A 20,512-nucleotide genomic window follows, 5' to 3' on the forward strand; every position below is an offset into this window, starting at 1 on the left:
TGACGGACCAGACCGGGATTCGAACCCGGGCCCCCTGAATCTATAGTCAGGTGCTCTACCAACTGAGCTATCTGGCGCCGGTATTCGAACCAGTCTGACCGTCACATAATGCCCCAACGTTGGCGCCAAATGTAACAGAGACACTTATTGCCTCTGCTGGGGTTTGAACCCAGGTCCTCTGGCACGCCAGTCCAGCACTCTATCGATCGAGCTAAAGGGTTAACCCGCTAGCCAGAGCTAGTAGGAATGCCATATACCTGACTCTACCACAAGTCGTAGTACATAAAATTTGTAAAAATTGTGTTATTTTAACGATATATTAAAAAGTAATCAACTAACTGACTTGAAAATTCACAGGGTTTGTCCTTTTACCATGCCAAATAAGTGTACGAAGTTTGATAAGTATCCCTGCAAGAGTTTTCTTTTCAACTTGTTTCCAATCTGAACACACGCACAGCAGCGATGCTATATCCCCTTCGCACAAAAGTTACGTGAGGGGATAATAACAAACATTCAAACACACATTAAGCTATTAACTCTATTAACTCACCGTAACGTTTTTCTGTCACGCTACTTTCGCTCTGGGTGATTGATAACTTTAACTCAAAAATTTCGATTGATAACTCGTATACAAAGTTGATTATGACATTGATTTAATGAAATAATAATTTGTAATAGTATTAATGGTTTGGAAAGGCACATGCATTTTTTTTTTTTTTTTGCATTTTTTATTTGTTATTTTACAGAAGTGTGCAATCTATGGTAAACATTTTTAGTTTTGAATGAATTTTGTCATAATGTATGCCCCCCTCCTTTACAATGGTTACCTGTACATATAGCAGATTGTATGTATAATTCTAAGTTACCTGTATGTATAGCAGATTGTATGTATAATTCTATGTTACCTGTACATATAGCAGATTGTATGTATAATTCTAAGTTACCTGTATGTATAGCAGGTTGTAAGTATAATTCTAGGTTACCTGTATGTATAGCAGGTTGTAAGTATAATTCTAGGTTACCTGTACGTATAGCAGGTTGTATGTATAATTCTATGTTACCTGTACATATAGCAGATTGTATGTATAATTCTATGTTACCTGTACGTATAGCAGGTTGTATGTATAATTCTAAGTTACCTGTATGTATAGCAGGTTGTAAGTATAATTCTAGGTTACCTGTACGTATAGCAGGTTGTATGTATAATTCTATGTTACCTGTACATATAGCAGATTGTATGTATAATTCTATGTTACCTGTACGTATAGCAGGTTGTAAGTATAATTCTATGTTACCTGTACGTATAGCAGGTTGTATGTATAATTCTATGTTACCTGTACATATAGCAGATTGTATGTATAATTCTATGTTACCTGTACATATAGCAGATTGTATGTATAATTCTATGTTACCTGTACGTATAGCAGATTGTATGTATAATTCTATGTTACCTGTACGTATAGCAGGTTGTATGTATAATTCTAAGTTAACTGTACGTATTGCAGGTTGTATGTATAATTCTAACTTACCTGTACCTGTGGAAGCTGGGAGAGGGCTACTACTTAATAGGATCTCTGTAATGGTGCAAGTGCAGGAGTGATTCACTCCCGCAACGATTTCGTCTCAAATCGTTAATAAATGACAATAACATTTGCATTTCTTACCTGAACTCGAACGTTGTAGATGTCTATGGCATAAATTAATCCAAAAATATCAAGTATAGTCCATATATCGGTTATTTTTCGTGTATGTCAACAACGAAAGTTGAATTTGTCCGCCATGTTTACTGACCTTGACCGGTTTTATTTTGGGACAGCCAATGAGAAGTCAGGAGCGGATCTTGAACTGAATATAGGAATTCCCCTATTTTAAACATAATTAACGCGGTAAAAATGAATTTTCCATTATATACAATTTCCTTAAATGATGTTTTAGTGATGTAACGAGGTAAGATCGATTATTTTCACTGACATTCACATTATCAAGCCCATCAAAACTCCAAGTGTACATCCCATAAAATCACGCGAGAACTGTCATGGCTGCTGAAAAAGACGACTTGTAAACATGCTGATGTGTTTTATCTGGTTTTGATTTATATACAGTTAATTTGTTCAACCTGAATTTAAAAATCATTTTATCTAAAGGAAATCAAATATAAAATCGATCTTTTCAGCCGCATTAAAAAAATAATTTTGCACCATTACGGAGATCCTGTGCTCTCCAGTAAACATCAGATATAAAAAATCGGAGAGGGCTACATTATTGCAGCTAGTTGTATGTATAATTCTATGTTACCTGTACGTATAGCAGATTGTATGTATAATTCTATGTTACCTGTACATATAGCAGATTGAGTTGTCCAGGGTCACGCTGGTCAACGTTTTGGTCGGAGAAAAAGAACTTCCTCCTCAGCAGTAGTGTGTCCACGTCCAACACCCCCTGTTCTCTCAGGGTCCGTGAATGGTCCAACCACTCCACTGAAAAATCATCAAATCAAAACTCATTTACAAAACATCCAATTAAAACTCAATACATTTATTTTAATCTAAATTTCATCAACTACTCCAATTAAAATCATTTGATCAAAACTTTGTGAAAATGTCCAATCAAAACGTGTCAATGAACGGAGCCTACGTTCGTCGTCCGTGTGGAGTTTCTTTCTCATCTCGTCGAGTTTCTTCTGGTCCTTGGCGATGGACCTCGGCGGAGAGTCAGCGTCTTCTCTTTCTTGTTGTCCGTCATCTCGCGGACCAGGGAGTATTCCTCATGGTTAGAGATACCTGGAGAATAATACAACAATACAGAAAATATGTTGATAGGGGTTGCTGTATGTTGCTAACACTTACCCATCTTGGTACAAATTGTGTTGCCCAACTGTGTGACTGTTGATCATTCACCTTACTTAAGTGTTTGTGTTGCTACATGTTGCATGTGTTGCTATTTGGTGCTGTATGTGCTAACATCTGTCCATCGAAAAATTGACCCCCACCAAATTAAATGATTCCACAGTACCTATATTGATATAGATGGTGACCATCAGTTGCCCCACTGTGTAGCTGTCATCCAACTGTAACTTCTGTGTTTCTGTGTGTTGAGAGTTACAGTGTGTTGCTATATGCCGTGTGTTGCTGTATGTTGCTGTAAGTTGCTATATGTTGCTTAGACTTACCCGTCTTGGTACAGATGGTGACCATCAGCTGCCCCACTATAACTTCTTTTTTGTGTGTTGCTGTGAGGTTGCTGTATGTTGCTGTATGTTACTTTAGGTTGCTGTATGTTGCTTAGACTTACCAATCTTGGTACAGATGGTGACCATGTGACAATGTTTTTTACTGTAAATGTCTTTCCTATTCCAGCTTGGCCTGTTATCAAGATATTGTGATCATTTTCCGCAATGTTTACACATTTTTCCTTGTCGCTGTCTATTTTCGCGGGTTCTTACGATTTCTCTGGACTTACCGTATGCATTCGAAACATCTCTGACTTTATTTGGAGAGCCGCCGCTAAGCGTCGCGTTGCTCGATGCAAACTTCCGTTGCTTTCGAAATGGAATGGTATCGAGGACGTTTCGGGTCACTGGGTGGTTAAAACGGCATGTATACTTATATAAAGTATAAGAAGAAGTCATTAGATCATTTTGTGACCTACTTCTCGCCAGAAACCGGTAGACAAAGGGTATAAATTGTTGAAAATAAACTGTGAATTGAGGCCCCCCCCCCCCTGAAATCTAAGATGGCGAGTGTCGTCCCTTTACTTTTTTAATGTACATATGATACACATTTTTTAAAACGACGATAAAGGGCGATTTTAACGGCGGATTTTATTTCGATACCATAGAACATATATTGAATGACCATTTATGTATATTTTTTTTATTCGAGAATAAATTGTTATAAATTTCAGTGTCTGACAACCGAGCCCCTGTCAAAATCTGTGTTTACAATTACAGTATATGGATATAAATGCGTGGCTGTAGGGTAAAGATACATCTGTAAAGTGCGTGATGGCGGTGTAACGTTACATGTGCTGAAGTGCCTGGCTTTTAAAGTTTATACATGTATTTTTTTTCTAAAGCGAGGTTTATAACAAAATTTATGCGACAACAATGCAATTGACTTATTATATATGTTTATGATATAAGATGACTATGGACCACATCACTCACCTGAACAACAATTCCTTGTACATAACATTTTATTTCGTAGCATCTGCTATTTCTATATCAAACTTTGAACCCTTTTGGGGCCTGGTATTTTGTACGTGAATTTTGGTTGGCTTTAACAAATTAGAATCTACACTATCTTAGGATGCTTGCTTAGTAATCTCACAAACTGTAGATTATTTATTTCTCATAAAGAAAATTTTTAAACATTTTTTATAATATATATTTCTATGTTAAACTTTGAACGTCTTTTTGGGCCCCAGTCTTGGTCCGGTGGTCACGCCTTTATTTATTACATTATTTAAGGATGCCTGCATAGTAATCTCTTAAGTTGAAGCATTGTGGTTCTTTATCAGAAGATTTTTAAAGATATTTTTCTGCATACGTTAAACTTTGAACCTCGCATCAGACCCCAATTTTGTCACTGTATAAACAAGCTTTTGAGTAAATATTGGCATTTCTGCTGCAGTGGTTCTTGAGAAGATTTAAAAAAATTTCCTACGTATTTCTATGTTAAATTTTTAACCCCGCCTGGAGTCCCAGTTTTGGTCCGATGGTTTCGATTTTTACAATTTAAAATATTCACCATAAAAACAGGCTTTGGTGTAAATATTGGCATTTCTGGTGCAATGGTTCTTGAGAGGACAATTTTTACATTTTTCCTATGTATTTCTAAATCAAAATTTGAACCCCGCCTGCAGCTCCAGTTTTGGTTCGAGGGTCACGACTTTTATATTTTAGAATCTTTACTATAGAAACAATCTTTGGTGTAAATTTTGGCATTTCTGTTGTAGGGGGGGGGGGGGCTGGCGTACTATATTTTTCAATTTCACTCCTCATTTCCTTATATTCATATCAATTTTTTTCATACTCCCAAAAAAGTGGGGGAGCCAACTCCATGATAATTCCATTTTATTTAAAAATTGTTCCTGCGAAAAAAAAGTGTGGGGGGGGGGGGGGGGGGGGGTCAGGCCCCCCCTGATGCTATGTGCCTGAAAGACACACACCCTATACTCACTGTTTCTCAATTATCTCCCTTTGAAAAAGGGCTGCACCCTTCATTTTCATAATTTAAAATTCCCTTACCATAAGAATGCTTTTTATTAAGTTCCAGTGGTTTTAGAGAAAAAGTCAAAAATGTAAAAAGTTTACAGACAGACGGACGGACGACGGACAACAGGTGATCAGTAAAGCTCCCTCAAACCTTTTGTTCAGGTGAGCTAAAAAAGAACTATAGTAGAAAAACAGTGTTTATAATACTGCTCAAGGATGAACCAAGCTGCCATATTAATAAATGGTTTAATTGACCCTGGGTACTTGGAAATCATTATTTCTAATTTATTGTCGAGTAATAAAAACATATCATTGTGAATACAAAAGGACATTGTTACACTCAACTTGACATGGTTCACCTCAATAAATAATGCTCTAGTTCTTGTACCTAAAGTTACAGTATTGTCTGAAAACGTTGAACTGTTAACAATGGTGAAGTCTGTCTGATTAATCCGTGTCCTCATTTTGTACCATGTATTACAGTACTGCCTGACTATGAAAAAAGACAAACAATATAGACATGTCACTTTAAGTTTATTGACTTTTATCTACAGCTCGCTACATTTCCCCAAACATCATTTGTATACAAGTATTATGTTTTTCATGGTACGAGTAAACACAAAAAAATAAAAATAATACTATATATACGTTATAAATGTATTTCATCACGTTCATTGTATGGGTAAACACAAAAAAAAAAATAATCACGCTTAAACTTACGTACAATATTTCTCCAAAGAAAATGACATTAACTTGAGTTGTCCTACCTATCTGGTCAACAGAGATACAGTGTGAGAAATGTGCTTAAACACCATTAACAAACACATAGGATTAACAACATGCTAATTACAAATTCAGGTCATCATGACTTACTTTCACATTGATATATACATGAGTAAATGACTCCTGGTATGATTAATGGTACATCATTTCTAAAACACAAGTTTGTTTTTTTTTTTAAATAGACATGTTCTAAAATAGTTTCACCATAAACTACCATAATTCTAATTGGGTCATTGTGACCTACCTTTTGAGGACAACAAGCAATATATGATGCACCAATTGTTACACATGCACAGCTCAAACTTAATAAATTAAACTAACATCAACTATTAATATATTGAAATTAAAACTACATAACATTGTATAAAAAACCATCTAAAACTTATCAAATTCTTATCAAAAGCTTATCAGATCACTTCTTTCCAAATGATCATGATATATTGTAAAAATACATTAACTGATATTCAATCCTACCAATAAAACTGTCAGGGATAAACACCATCAAATTCATTTCTCATTCTCAAGGGGAATAACTCTTTTTTATCCTGACTGAAAAATACAAATTTTGAGTTATTCCCCTTTGAAAATAATGTTTAGTACACCATACAAGATTTCTTGTATAAAAATCAAAATTAAAAAAAAAAATTAGTGACACATTGGCTACAATTCTGATGGACATCTCTGTCCTAGCACCGAATGATACCAGAAATTTCAAAAGCTTAGATATGTAAAACATATTACATACTGACAAAATTTACACTTAGATAAAATTGATAAAAAACGTATGATAACAAATTACAGTAGAGTTCACGTACACAAAAAAAAAACCGATTCCATTGATGATGCCTTATTCATAAAGAGATAAGGTACACAGAGCACAGAGTCTATTGAGGACGCATTTCACCTATACAGATACAAAGTCTATTGATGACGCGTTATTTTTGTGCAAATTTCACGTACACAGAACGCAGAGACCAGCAACAGTGTCCATTGATGACGCGTTATTTTTGTTCACCTACACAGATACAGAGTCCATTCATGAAACGTTGTTTATGTAGAGTTCACGCACAGAACACAAAGTCCGTTGATGACCGGTAATTATTTGGCTTCTGTAACTCCATTGGAATTATGGGTAATCCGGGCAGGTTTTCTTTTATCTCCCCCTGAAGGCGTTTAAAAAGCAGCTTGTCTGCAAGAAACAAAAATAATTAATTTATTATTGTATTAAATGATTAATACCAAATACTTGGACAAGAAGGAAAGAAAAAGTAAGCAAGCTCAAATACTCCATGTTCTCCCATTACTTGACAACGCTACACATCATGAATGGCAGAGTATGCATTAAGGTGGCATTCTACACCGCTTTCCGATGACGCAGTACGCAAAAAAGTACATCTGGAAGCATGTAATTCTGGTACTGGCTGATTTCAACTGAGGCGAAAGGTATGAGGACCGCTCTTTTGAAAAATTTGTTAAATGAATAGATTAAATCAAAATTTTGATAAAATTCATTCTTTACATGTAAGGTGGTATGGGACACCTTTATGTTGTGTCGTATTATTTATCGAAATAAACAATAAATCAAGTATAATTTTATAAATAGTTTCTTTCCCATCATTGTTACCTTACAGCGCAGTGCAGTGGGTCAGAGCGCTCACTACGGACCTGTAAGTCACGAGTTCCAGTCGGGTTTGAAAATTTATTACTTTTCCAAAATTTTCTAAGACGTATTTTTTGGTTAAATATTGTGAAAGAAAATTCTAAACCAATGAAATTATTTCAGTAGTAATGTACTTTAATCCACATTATTATTGACAGATGTTCCATACACCTTAGTTAAAGGGATGGGAGGGTGGTTTTGAATTTCTCTCAGGTTTGGATACATAAATTCTATAAGTTAATTTTCCCCTTTATTTATTTGACATAGTGTTGCATTAAAGCGATTATATTTGCTTATATAGACCTATAATGAAATATGTAGTATTTATCATTCTAACACAATATTTAGGAAATTTTCTTCAACTAAGAAATTGAAAAGTACCCAAGGTGTTTCGGCCTTAGGACTTAGGAACGATAACTCTTACCTGAGGAACCTCATACCAAATACAATTTTTATTTTTTCTGGTCAATTTTTTCTTTGATACGTCGATCAATAGAAAAATTGTTATCTTCATTTCTTATCATTTAATAAAACATTTTCAAATAAAAAAATGTGATGTGTCATTGATCAAAAATGTAAATAATGTAAATGAAGCGGCGCGTATGAATACAAAACAACAACAGCAACAGTATTCAAAATGGTTGCGCCTTCAGCTGATGCAGAGCTATTGAGCTGAATTTAATGGATTAAACACAAATAGTGAGTTAAAATCTGAACCGGCTGAATTGAAAACGAAAGGAAAATACATGCGGTAGTTAGTGATATTATTCGCTGTGCAGAAAAACTCGTAATAAAACTAGTTTTCATGTGAGATCGCTGGAATATGCAACTGGACATAACCATCCAAGGAAAGGCGATCGTGGATGAAAATAGCTGATATGTCGACAGAGAATAGTATGTATAAGCGACTTTTGTAAACGTTGTGGTAACTACATAGCCAGTGATGTACTTAAATGGTATATCAGCCGTTTGGAATGCGCAGAAGGAGTTGATGCATCACTCATAGCTTTTCTTTACGACGCTTATTCTGATGACCGATCATGTACGTGTGTAAATTTAAAAATTATCGTTACCAAATTTGAACAGCAGTGTTACCGTGAAAGTTTATAGGCCTATATGTTCGTTATAATATTCCTGGAAAAGGAACAGCCAGCCTCGCTGTAAATGTTGATTGATCTCAAGCAGACGAAATCGTGAGAAGACGCTTTATTTTCTATTTCGTGAATCAAATAATGTGTTTTGTTTATTTTTGAAGGTTAAACTTTCAATTTTTTATATTCACAAGGTTGCATTTTGTTTGCTGACAATAAAACAGACACAACTTTACATTTTCTTGACAGTGTTTATCTTGGAAATTCCCGTTCTATAAATAGTGTTAGATCAGAACAGTTGAGAAAAGTAGATCCGGCAAAAATTTTATTGATGCAGGTATCAAAGAAATTTTTCGACCAATCAGAAGCGCCGATATCTCATCAAATGAATAAATATTAAATAATATATTAAAAAATTTGCAATAATAGAAATTTTAAATGTAATGAAACTGTTATATTTTTTTCTTGTTTGTCTGAGGAGATATCCATCATATGACAAAAAAAATTGTTTCAATTTGTTAATACATGTAGTTATCTTTTTTAAAATTCATTTAATAAAACCACGAAAAAACATTAAAAAATTCTTTAAAAATACCTATAGCATCACCATCATCAATTTAATAGTTGATTAGTATATGTTTTGTGGTCTTCTATTAAAAATGGGAATTAACTGTGGGTGTATAGCATGTATAGTGAAACCTTAAATACGAAATAACAAAAGGCCCATGGGCCACATAACTCACCTATGGAACATAAAGTTTGACAAAAATCAGCTTAATGGAGTTATAATACAAACTATCTGGACAATGTAATATAATGTAGATCCTGAATAAATAAAAATCCATTTTTCCACCTGGATATTATGTTAATTATGATTAGTTCCTTTTCTAAGAGGTTGATTTTATATTCATATCATATGTTGAGCAATGCAGTTCCCCAAAAGATCCTAAAAATTCTACTCTATAAATATACTCATATGTACAAATTCGACCCCCCCCCCAATTGTGGCCCCACCCTACCCTCGGGGGTCATGATTTTCACAAATTTGAATCTACACCACCTGAGGGTGCTTCAACACAAGTTTTAGCTCTCCTGGCTGATTGCTTTCTGAGAAGAAGATTTTAAAAGATTTGCTCTATAAATCCCTATATAAAAGTTTGACCCCCCCCCCCAATTGTGGCCCCACCCTACCCCCGCGGTCATGACTTTCACAAATTTGAATTTACACTTCCCGAGGATGCTTCCACAAAAGTTTCAGCTTTCCTGGCTGATTGCATTCTGAGAAGGTTTTTTAAAGATATGCTCTTTATATTCCTATGTAAAAGTTTGACCCCCCATTGTGGCTCCACCCTACCCCCAGAGTCATGATTTTCATAACTTTGAATCTACACTATCTGAAGATGCTTTCACATAAGTTCCACCTATCCTGGCCTAATGGTTCTTGAGAAGAAGATTTTTGAAAAATTTCTAAAACATTTTCAATGACTCCTAATTATCTCCCCTTGGAAAGTGGCATGTTCCTTAATTTTCACTACTCTGAATCTTCTTTGCCTAAGGGTGCTTTGTGCCAAGTTTGGTTGAAACTGACCCAGTAGTTCTGGGGGAAATGTTGAAAATGTGAAAAGTTGACGGACAGAGGACAGACAAACAAACAGACAGACAGACGACAGACAAATTGTGATCAGGAAGGCTCTCTTGAGTTTTCAGGTCAGTTAGCTAAAAAAAATACTGGGTATTACTAGCAAAACATCATCAGATCAAAACTTTCTACAATTATGCACATATCTAATCACTTGTCTTAAACAAAAACAACATACTAAATTCTAAAGGTTTAAAATTTCAAGACAAAACATTGAAATTAAGATTTCCTAGAAACATGCAAATTAACACATTGTGCCTTAACTACCTACAAAGTTTTATGAAATTCAATTCAGCTGTTTGAGAAGAGTCACCCTTACAAAAAATTCATTGCTAAATTCAACATATGACCAATATTCTTAGTTCAATGGGGCTAAAATTCCCAGAAAGATAAATGAATCGGAACTCCCCAATAATTAGCACATCCACACATTGTGTCCTAAATACCTTAAAAGTTTCATAAAATTCTGTGCAGCTGTTTAATATATAAGTTTTGCTTAAAATCCAGGACTGACTGAGATTGGTCGAAGTCATTATTCTCTAACAATATCATTACATGGGGTATAATAATGGCACAATTAGCAAAACAAGATACATTTTCAAATTGATTAAGATCTGACATTTACAATTTATAATTGTTCAGTTTAACATTATAGACTTCATGTGGATATTTGTTTTTATAATATTCCACATTCAGAAAATAAAACTTGTATAACATGATGTTTCTCACTCAGCAACAGACAGCCATGTTTGGATGATCACAAAGTGTGAAATAAACAGGAGTCAGTATTACAGTCCATGTGAATTATACACAGCTCAATTTCAGCTGCAGATGTTGAACAAAGTGACAAACAACATGTGTGGTTTTGAGAGCAGACTAGATTTGTACAGAAACATTTACAACCTGTCAATATCCCAGCTATCTCCATTATACGGCTTGTGTTGAGCTGGACATGGCGTCCTCATCAGGACGGGGTCTGTGTTCATCTACAACAAGTCATTAATTAGCTGTTAATTAATACATACAGTATATGTAATGATAGAGCTACATCTACAAATTAAAACTTTAACCTGATGACCCTGTCACTTGCTTTAATATTTATCTAATTAATTAAGTTAAGTCAATTAAAATGTCACAAAATAACTGATTACAAATACATGTGTCACTCTATATATTTCATAATTAAATACAGCAACCTGCTATTTATATTTACATTTTCCAGTGTCTTTGCCTATGATAACACTACGTATCGATTTTGTACTATATAACCCATAATACAAATGACGCCAAATCGAGGCGCCAACAGGGTTTGCTTATTAATATTTAAATATATAATCGTACGATTATATAAATATAAGTAATAAGGAATCATTCTTTGAATATTATGAGATGATAATTTCGGTCGAGGCGTGATCAAATCTATCATAAAGCCCTTCGGGCTTTATTGGATTTGATCACGCCCCGACCAAAATTATCACCTCATAATACTCAAAGAATGATTCCTTATTCCTTATCTATTCACTAAATACAATGACATGTAACTGTACATTTAATTAATAAAATAATGTATCTAATTTCTGTTTATTCTAGATAAACACTGAATCCCAATGACTGGTAGATACAGCTAACCCTGTAACAATGAGTTGTTTATATTGACAAACAATCACACAGATAAACATGTCTTACATGTATCTTATTGACTGATAATTAACACGGACTGTGTGTCTTAGTTATCTATATCTAATTAATGTGAATGATAACGACTCAGACTTACCTGTCAGAGCGTCCTGTCTGGTAGATACAGCTAACCCTGTAACAATGAGTTGTTTATATTGACAAACAATCACACAGATAAACATGTCTTACATGTATCTTATTGACTGATAATTAACACGGACTGTGTGTCTTAGTTATCTATATCTAATTAATGTGAATGATAACGACTCAGACTTACCTGTCAGAGCGTCCTGTCTGGTGATATACCTGTAGACACACACCTTGTTGTGTACCCATGATCCGACCCAGAGACGGTGAGTGTTGACATCATAACTCAAGCTGTGTGGTGAATCCATCTCTTGTGATTTTGTCAGTAGATGTGACAGGAACTGACCGTCCTTATTTAACATCTGTACTGTATTGGTTATATCATCACACACCAGGATGTGTGACAGCGCGTCAGTACAGATTCCACATGGATATAGTCGTGATCCTGATGGATGTCCTGTGTAGGAGAAACGATGTCTTCCTCCACGCTCTGTCACCACTACAGCACCAGACACATCGTCTTTATATAAGTCAGACACCACGACATCCCCATTGTTGTTCTCTGTTATATAGTAAGGTCCACTATACAGTCCCTGTCCTGTGTTGTTGTACTGTATGGTTTGTGTGAGTTGTCCACTCTGGTTGTACCGGGTTACCTTGCCTGTCTTTGTAATATAGTAATACATCCCGACCAGTAGATCCCCAGTGGACGGGGACCAGTACAAACACCGTGGGTACCATGTAGAGTCTGTTCTCTCTATAAATGTGGTGGTTGTTTTCATATCCTTTGACAGTTTGTTGATGTTATATTTCCTATCTATATAAATCAGTTCACTCTCACTGTTCACTGTGTGTAATCCATCTTCATAACTACATGAATCCTCCACACGATGTAGAGGGACACCTGTTGTGTCTGTCAACTTGATATTGTTTCTATGATCACTGACCCAGACCCGGTCTGATGTCACACAGGAAATGTGACGACAACCACCAACACCTGGCACTGTGAGAGATTGATGGAGCTCAGCACCAGACGTCAGTTTCAGCAGACACTGGTTTCCTACGCGTCGGTTTCCTCTCTCTGTGATTTGGATTGCACTCAGTGACTCCATCACATCCTCCTTGTTGAGTGACTCAGTCATGGAGAGCTGGCTGGTGTGGAGTGTAAGATGTATCTGGGGGAGGGCTGTCTTTGTGAAGGAGAGGAATTGTAGCGCACTGAATGTGAATGCTGGCTGTACATATCTGTGTTCATATCTCCTTAGTCTGACAATATGTCTGATCATTTCTATCTTTTGTTTTTTACATCTGTGTTTGAAATCAAAGTAACATAACACATTGTTCAATAGATCATATACCACATAGTCAATGAGATCCTTCAGTGTCTGGGCCTTTGTTAACATCTCTGATTGATAGAGGGAGAATTCTGTGTGACAGGTTTTGACATCAGCTTTGATTCCTGTCAGGAGAACAGGTCTGTAAAAGAGAGCCTCACTTCTGATGGTGTGAATGGTTCCTCTGTGTTGTTGTCGCTTTGTTTTATAGGCTGTTTTAACATATATCTGAGTGTGTTTTCTATGTGTTTGGCAATTATTACAGGCAGGAACTTGACAAGGTTCACAGTACTTTGTATAAACATGGCTAGGATGTCTCACACAGATCTCTTGTGTTGGGATGTAGTTGATTTTATCACGGTGTGACACAACATCATGGTCTATTGTTTGGAGATCTTTTACATGGTTCTCTTTACACTGGGGACACAGATCACATGGACACGATACACAATAGTACGCTGTGTCACCCGGACACTTAGAACACAGATGTACTTGGCACGGGGAGCTTGCTGTGATGTATTGGGAGCTTGCTGTGATGTATTGGGAGCTTGCTGTGATGTATTGGGAGCTTGCTGTGATGTATTGGGAGCTTGCTGTGCCCATGATGTGGGCGGTCTGAGTCACAACCTGTTGAATGAAGATAAAGAGTTTTAGGATTATTATTTTTATATATATATATTTGGGTTTTTTAAAGATTAATATATTTTCTCTACTTGGATAATTGACGGTCTATTATTCTGGTTCTGATTATAGAGACACTCAACCAGTAGAAAAATACAACATAAGATTGCTGAGTGAGAAAGAGGTGCTCTCTCTCTCTCTCTCTCTATCTCTCTCTTTCTCTTTATCCCTACATTTCTTTCTCTCTGTTTCTCTCTCTTGGATGTGTACATAATTGAGAAAGTGTACTATATGATTATCTAGCAAAGAAAGTCAGAGAGAGAAAAAAAATAAGATGTAGAGTACACGTCTCAATTTAGTTCAGTTCAATTACCGGGTATTTACTGTCTCGATTTACCTAACATGTACTCATTCTCTTTCTATTTCTTTCTCTCAATCTCTGTTTCTCACAATTTCAATACTAAACTTGCACTCTTGCCCTCTCTCTCTCTCTCTCTCCCTCTCTCTCTCTCTCTCTCTAGATCTTATTCCTCCTCTCTCTCTGATTTTTTTTCTAACACATGCTTTTTCTCTGTCTCCTCAGATTTCTCTTCTAAACATGTATTTTTGCTCTCTCTGTCTATTTATTTCTCTCTTTCAGACAAACTCCATTAAACATGTACATGTACTGAATATATCTTACTCTCAAAGATGTAATCTCTCTCTCTCTCTCTCTCTCTCTCTCTCTGACCTATTCTTATAAACATGTGCATCTTACTATTGTAATTTCTCTCTCTTTTTCTCTCTGAGTTACTCTCTGTTAAACATATGCATCTTTCTATTTCTCTTAGACATGTAATCTCTCTCTCTCTCTCTCTCTCTCTCTCTCACACACACACATTATAACTCCTTCATTTACTATCTCAAAATTTTACAGCTAAGCAAGTACTTCTTATCTCTCATTCTTTCTCTAAGCCTCTGTCCCTCATATTTCATGAATAAACATGTACCGGTAAAAACTTTTTATCTTTTATGTAAACATGTGCATCTTACTTATTCTCTCAGATATGTACATGTAGTCTCTCTCTCTCTCTCTCTCTCTCTCTCTCTCTCTCTCTCTCTCTCTCTTGTGACTTCCTCTTATACATGTAAACATGTGCATCTTACTTATTCTCTCAGATATGTACATGTAGTCTCTCTCTCTCTCTCTCTCTCTCTCTCTCTCTCTCTCTCTCTCTCTCTCTCTCTCTCTCTCTTGTGACTTCCTCTTATACATTTAAACATGTGCAACTTACTTATTCTCTCAGACATGTAGTCTCTCTTCTCTCTCTCTCTCTTTCTCTCTCTCTCTCTCGTTTGTGACTTCCTCTTATACATGTAAACATGTGCATCTTACTTATTCTCTCAGACATGTAGTCTCTCTCTCTTTCTCTCTCTCTCTCTCTCTCTCTTGTGACTTACTCCTATACATGTAAACATGTGCATCTTATTCTCTCAGACATGTAGTCTCTCTCTCTCTCTCTCTCTCTTGTGACTTACTCTTATACATGTAAACATGTGCATCTTATTCTCTCAGACATGTAGTCTCTCTTCTCTCTCTCTCTCTCTCTCTCTCTCTCTCTCAGATACTTACTCTTATACATGTAAACATGTGCATCTTATTCTCTCAGACATGTAGTCTCTCTCTCTCTCTCTCTTTCTCTCTCTCTCTTGTGACTTACTCCTATACATGTAAACATGTGCATCTTATTCTCTCAGACATGTAGTCTCTCTCTCTCTCTCTCTCTCTCTCTCTCTCTCTTGTGACTTACTCTTATACATGTAAACATGTGCATCTTATTCTCTCAGACATGTAGTCTCTCTCTCTCTCTCTCTCTCTCTCTCTCTCTTTTGTGACTTACTCTTATACATGTAAACATGTGCATCTTATTCTCTCAGACATGTAATCTCTGTTTCTTACTCACTGACAGTCTTGTAAACATGTGCATCTAACTATTTTTCTCAGACGTATTCTCTCTCTCTCTCTCTCTCTCTCTCTCTCTCTCTCTCTCTCTCTTCTCTGACTTACTTTGTTAAACATATGCATCATTCTATTTCTCTCAGACATGTAATCAATTTCTTTCTTTTATTATTACTTTCTTTCACTATCTCATGATTTTACAGCTAAACATGAACTTCTTATCTCTCATTTTTTCTCCAAGCCGCTGTCCCACATAATTTCCTAATAAATCTGTTCTCTTGCTTTCTAACTGTTCTCTTTATCCCTAACACTTTCACTGCCAAACGTCTCTCTCTCTCTCTCTCTCTCTCTCTCTCTCTCTCTCTCTCTCTCTCTCCTAACATGTAATCTTGCTATCATCCCTCTCTTCTCTCTGTCTGTCTCTCTTTTTTTCAGATGAACTCAGCTAAACTTGGTCTCTTAATCTCATTCTTTTTTGTTCCTCATCCAACACTCCTTATTGCTCTGTATAACATGTCTGTTTGCTCTCTCTCTCTTTCTCTCTCTCTGACTTTCTCTGTTAAACATATGCATCTTTCTATTTCTCTTCGACATGTAATCAATCTCTCTTTCTCTCTTTATTACTTTCTTTAAAATGCAGTTGTGACATTACCCCATGTAGAGAACATTTTGTACTTGCTATCAATATTCAATGCACACCTAATCATCAAATGTGTGCAAAATGGGAACCCACCAATGTATACATGTTAATTGCTGGCTTATGTCCCATGCTTTGTTATCTCCCTTAACCTGGCTGATTTTTTACTCTAACACATCAATCATCAAATGGGAATGTGGGCAATAGTTATATTGTCAGTTCCTGGGTAAGAAATTGATGTTGACCTCGGCCTATGCTCTCGGGCAACAGTTCTTACCCCAGGACTAACACAATGACTACTGCCCTCATACCCATTTAAAAGATGTAAAATGTCTACAAATGACACACGACGACAAACGTGAGATAGCAATGGATCTCCTGAGTGACTCAGGTGACCTAAAAATACATAATATAGCTACATGAACATGGTGATATTACATGAATACTATACCACATATATTCTCTCTTTGATTTCGCAGTACACAGCACAGTCAAACACAGCCTGGGAACCTGTAAAGAGACCATCAACTGTTACATACTACAGACTGGTATAACCTATCAGTCAACAGTCAGACACAGAGAACCTGTAAAGAGACCATCAACTGTTACATTCTAGTACTTGATGATGTCCCGCACAAGTGCGTGATTTAATAATATACACATTTATATGATACAATGCTTAATATTTCAAAAATTATTTTTTGTTCATTTTTGTACATATTTTGTCTGATGTTTTTCTTAATTGTTTTCTTAACCTTTTCTTTAAAATTGAAATAAAAAACCAACTGCATGGCTGGATATTTACAGGAGCAGGGATGTAAAATCTAAACTAAAATGGATGATATATACATATTATATACCTATCAGTTTTCCTTCCTTGATACTGTCAGTTTTACAGAGTTTGGTCTGATTTTCCGGATCACCACACTGTGGTTTTCAAATTCCGTATCACTGCTCTCTGAAACTGATAACGTCTGTATTTTAGCCCGTTTTTAAAAGAGTTCATATAAAATACAGTCAAACTTCATTATCTCGAACTAGATGGGACTGTTTAAAAACTTTGAGATATCCGAGTATTTGAAATATCAAGGTACAATACTTAAAGCGGAAGGAAAGTCAAAAATACATTTTATTTATATTAATAAAGTGTTTTAAATTATCACACATGGTCATGCTGTTTTGAAAATAAACTACTTAATTAAGCTATAATGCACGTTTGAAGTGAGAAATTGTATTTACGGGAGGCTGACATGATGTAGAACTCTTTTGTATTGAAAACCAAGAAAATTAATTATTTTGACGTCCCACAATCTATTCTGGTTTGGTTTACATACATGCATACGACGTATACAATGCTCTGAATAAAACACTGGTTTAGGCCTAACAAAAAAAAATAGTTTGTTTCCGCTTTCACTCTTTCATGATGAAAAAAAGTAGGGTCGGTTGGTCGGAAATTTTTTATTTTTTCAAATATTTTTTTCCCTTTAATATTGCAGTATCCATACATGCCGGTTAGATACTAGTATGGTATAAATGGTATTAAGCTGGTCTTAAGAAAACACAATTTGAAAAATGATATTATATATCAGATACTTCCTCTGCCAACGATGAGAGCATTAATAAAATCTACAACACATGGAAACATACAGCCATTTTGAAACAAAACGTTTAAGTTACACTGATTTGAGAAGAGTAACTGCTTCAAGCATTTTTGTGACCAAAATTTTGATTTCAATGTTCAATTGTTCCGCCCCCTCCTTCTCAGTTTTATATATTCAAATACATTAATGTATTAAATTAATTAAATTAGTTTATTAAAAAATCCTACCATATTCACCATTCTATTAATGATCACTATTGATGTGTATCATTTGTAGTATAGGAAAACGGTTTAGGAAAAACAAAACATTTTTAATGAACATTCATCGCCCAGTCCCCTTTCAACCTCCCTATTTGATGTACACATGATTTATTCATATAAATGTAGAACACAATCTGTTCATTGTTTACAAATTAATGTAAAAGGTTTACTTAATCTTTCCTGGTATAAAAATGTATGAAATTAAAAGACACTAGTGTATGCTAACGATGCAACTGTGAAACGATAAGCACGTGCCTTTATCATTGTGATGTCATGAAAAAAGTTCACACATTATTGAAATGATTCGCTATTCTGCAGGTTCATATAAGGAAACATATTTGCAACTATAAATATCAAGTATCACCTTCTATGTATACACTAAGTCAATTCCCAGTAAATATATTCACTCTTTACATAACCATTCAATATTCAATACTATTTCATTGCTAGTATATAATTTGATACAACTCCCACTGACTTGGATCCCCCAAAACTAGTCCGACTTAATATCTGATGTTTTTCTGACTTTTTTAACGATTTTGATATTTACCTGCCAGGAAAGTAAATATCAAAATCGTTAAAAAAGCCAGAAAAACGTCAGATATTTCGGACTACCCCAAAACATGTCCACCACCAAACTCTCATTTTTGCTATTTTAGGCTGGTTTTAAAATATTGAAAATGAAAGTAGGTTTTAATTAATTCAACAATAATTACTTATCAGGTAAAATTCAATTATAGTTTATGGACATCATATTGCACTTGTTAAAATACCAAAAGTGTAAGCAGTTACTCTGGTGCAGGCATTTTTTAGTTAATTGACAAAATGTAGTATAGATATTCTTACATGTAACAAATGTTAAAGAGGCAATAACTATATATATTTTTTTCAAATTCTGGTAAGCGATTAAGACATTGATAAATGTCTTCTCATAAAATGTTGGTCTTTCAACAGGAAAACAAAATGTTACTTACTTTTTTAGACAAATGCCACCCCACCCCCCCCCCCCCCAAAAAAAAAAAGCTATTCTAAAATTTAGTTTTGAATGTTTTAATCGGTCAACTTAGTTTTCATTATTAATTAATTTCATCTTTATATTACTTAACGTACATATACTCCAAGTAAACATTTTTAAAAAAAAAAGGGGGGGGGGGGTTCTATGTCTGAACAAACGACTTGTTCTTGTCACTGGTACATACAGCTGTTGGATTGAAACAACTTACCCCCTCCTCCCTTACCTAAACTAAGTTACAACAGTGTTTTCTTCAACACTTTACATATACACGAATGACATGATTTTGAAGGTTTGTTTTCGGGTCAGCCATTTTACATAGTTGATTTTTAAAACTATCGCGTTTTATCTCACCTAAATTGTCACTGGCAAGATATATGTAAGAAGTAGACTACATTGTAGAATATATGATATGACAAACCTTTTTTTCACGGGGAACAATTATCTAAACGGATAGAAATAAACTTTCCTTTTCTCTTCCCAAATCGGTCTATCGTCTGTTCGACATACGTCACAGCGATGCTTAGACGTTTCGCCACCTAGCAATTTCGACCCCAAATGGTTTCGGTCCCAGATAATGAATTTACCGGTTTTCAAAAATAGAAAAAAAGCTGTTCGAATATTTAGTTTTAAATGTATTAATCGGTCAACTTAGTTTTCATTATTACTTTATACTACTTAACGTATATGTACTCGAAGTAAACATTTTTTAAAGTAAGGGGGTGGGTGGAGGGATCGGGGGGGGGGGTAAAAATGGATTTGAGACCACGGATGACTTCTAAAGCAATCCTGTATTTCTACATATTTTGCAGAAATGGTTGCCAGAACAATTCAAGTGAATTTACTGGTCAGTTTCACTGTATGTGCTTTGTTTTATTAATTCATGTTAAATTTCATTATGCGTTTGTGAAATAAAATTTTAGAATTATCTTTTGGACGGCAAGGCAATCCTGCTA

At 35.3% G+C, this 20,512-nt stretch overlaps 1 protein-coding gene, 1 non-coding gene and 1 pseudogene across 2 annotated transcripts; all 3 read right to left on the minus strand.

The window, feature by feature from the left end:
* Positions 1 to 2: 2 nt before the first annotated feature.
* On the minus strand, positions 3 to 77 carry Trnay-aua (transfer RNA tyrosine (anticodon AUA)). The gene has a single exon. It is a non-coding gene; the product is annotated as a tRNA-Tyr (tRNA).
* A 2,248-nt stretch (positions 78 to 2,325) lies between these two features.
* LOC128171421 (talin-1-like) lies at positions 2,326 to 3,702 on the minus strand (annotated as a pseudogene).
* Positions 3,703 to 5,732: 2,030 nt separating this feature from the next.
* LOC128171379 (uncharacterized) lies at positions 5,733 to 20,236 on the minus strand. Its single transcript, XM_052837166.1, has 6 exons — positions 19,978 to 20,236; positions 17,544 to 17,647; positions 17,135 to 17,267; positions 12,343 to 14,113; positions 11,292 to 11,374; positions 5,733 to 7,187 (listed from the first exon to the last, which is right to left on the minus strand). Exons 4-5 carry the CDS (start codon positions 14,087 to 14,089, stop codon positions 11,316 to 11,318), a joined length of 1,806 nt encoding a protein of 601 aa, XP_052693126.1. The 5' UTR covers positions 14,090 to 14,113; positions 17,135 to 17,267; positions 17,544 to 17,647; positions 19,978 to 20,236; the 3' UTR covers positions 5,733 to 7,187; positions 11,292 to 11,315.
* Positions 20,237 to 20,512: the final 276 nt, after the last annotated feature.

The sequence above is a fragment of the Crassostrea angulata genome, chromosome 2, assembly GCF_025612915.1.
Source record: "Crassostrea angulata isolate pt1a10 chromosome 2, ASM2561291v2, whole genome shotgun sequence".
Taxonomy (NCBI): domain Eukaryota; kingdom Metazoa; phylum Mollusca; class Bivalvia; order Ostreida; family Ostreidae; genus Magallana; species Magallana angulata.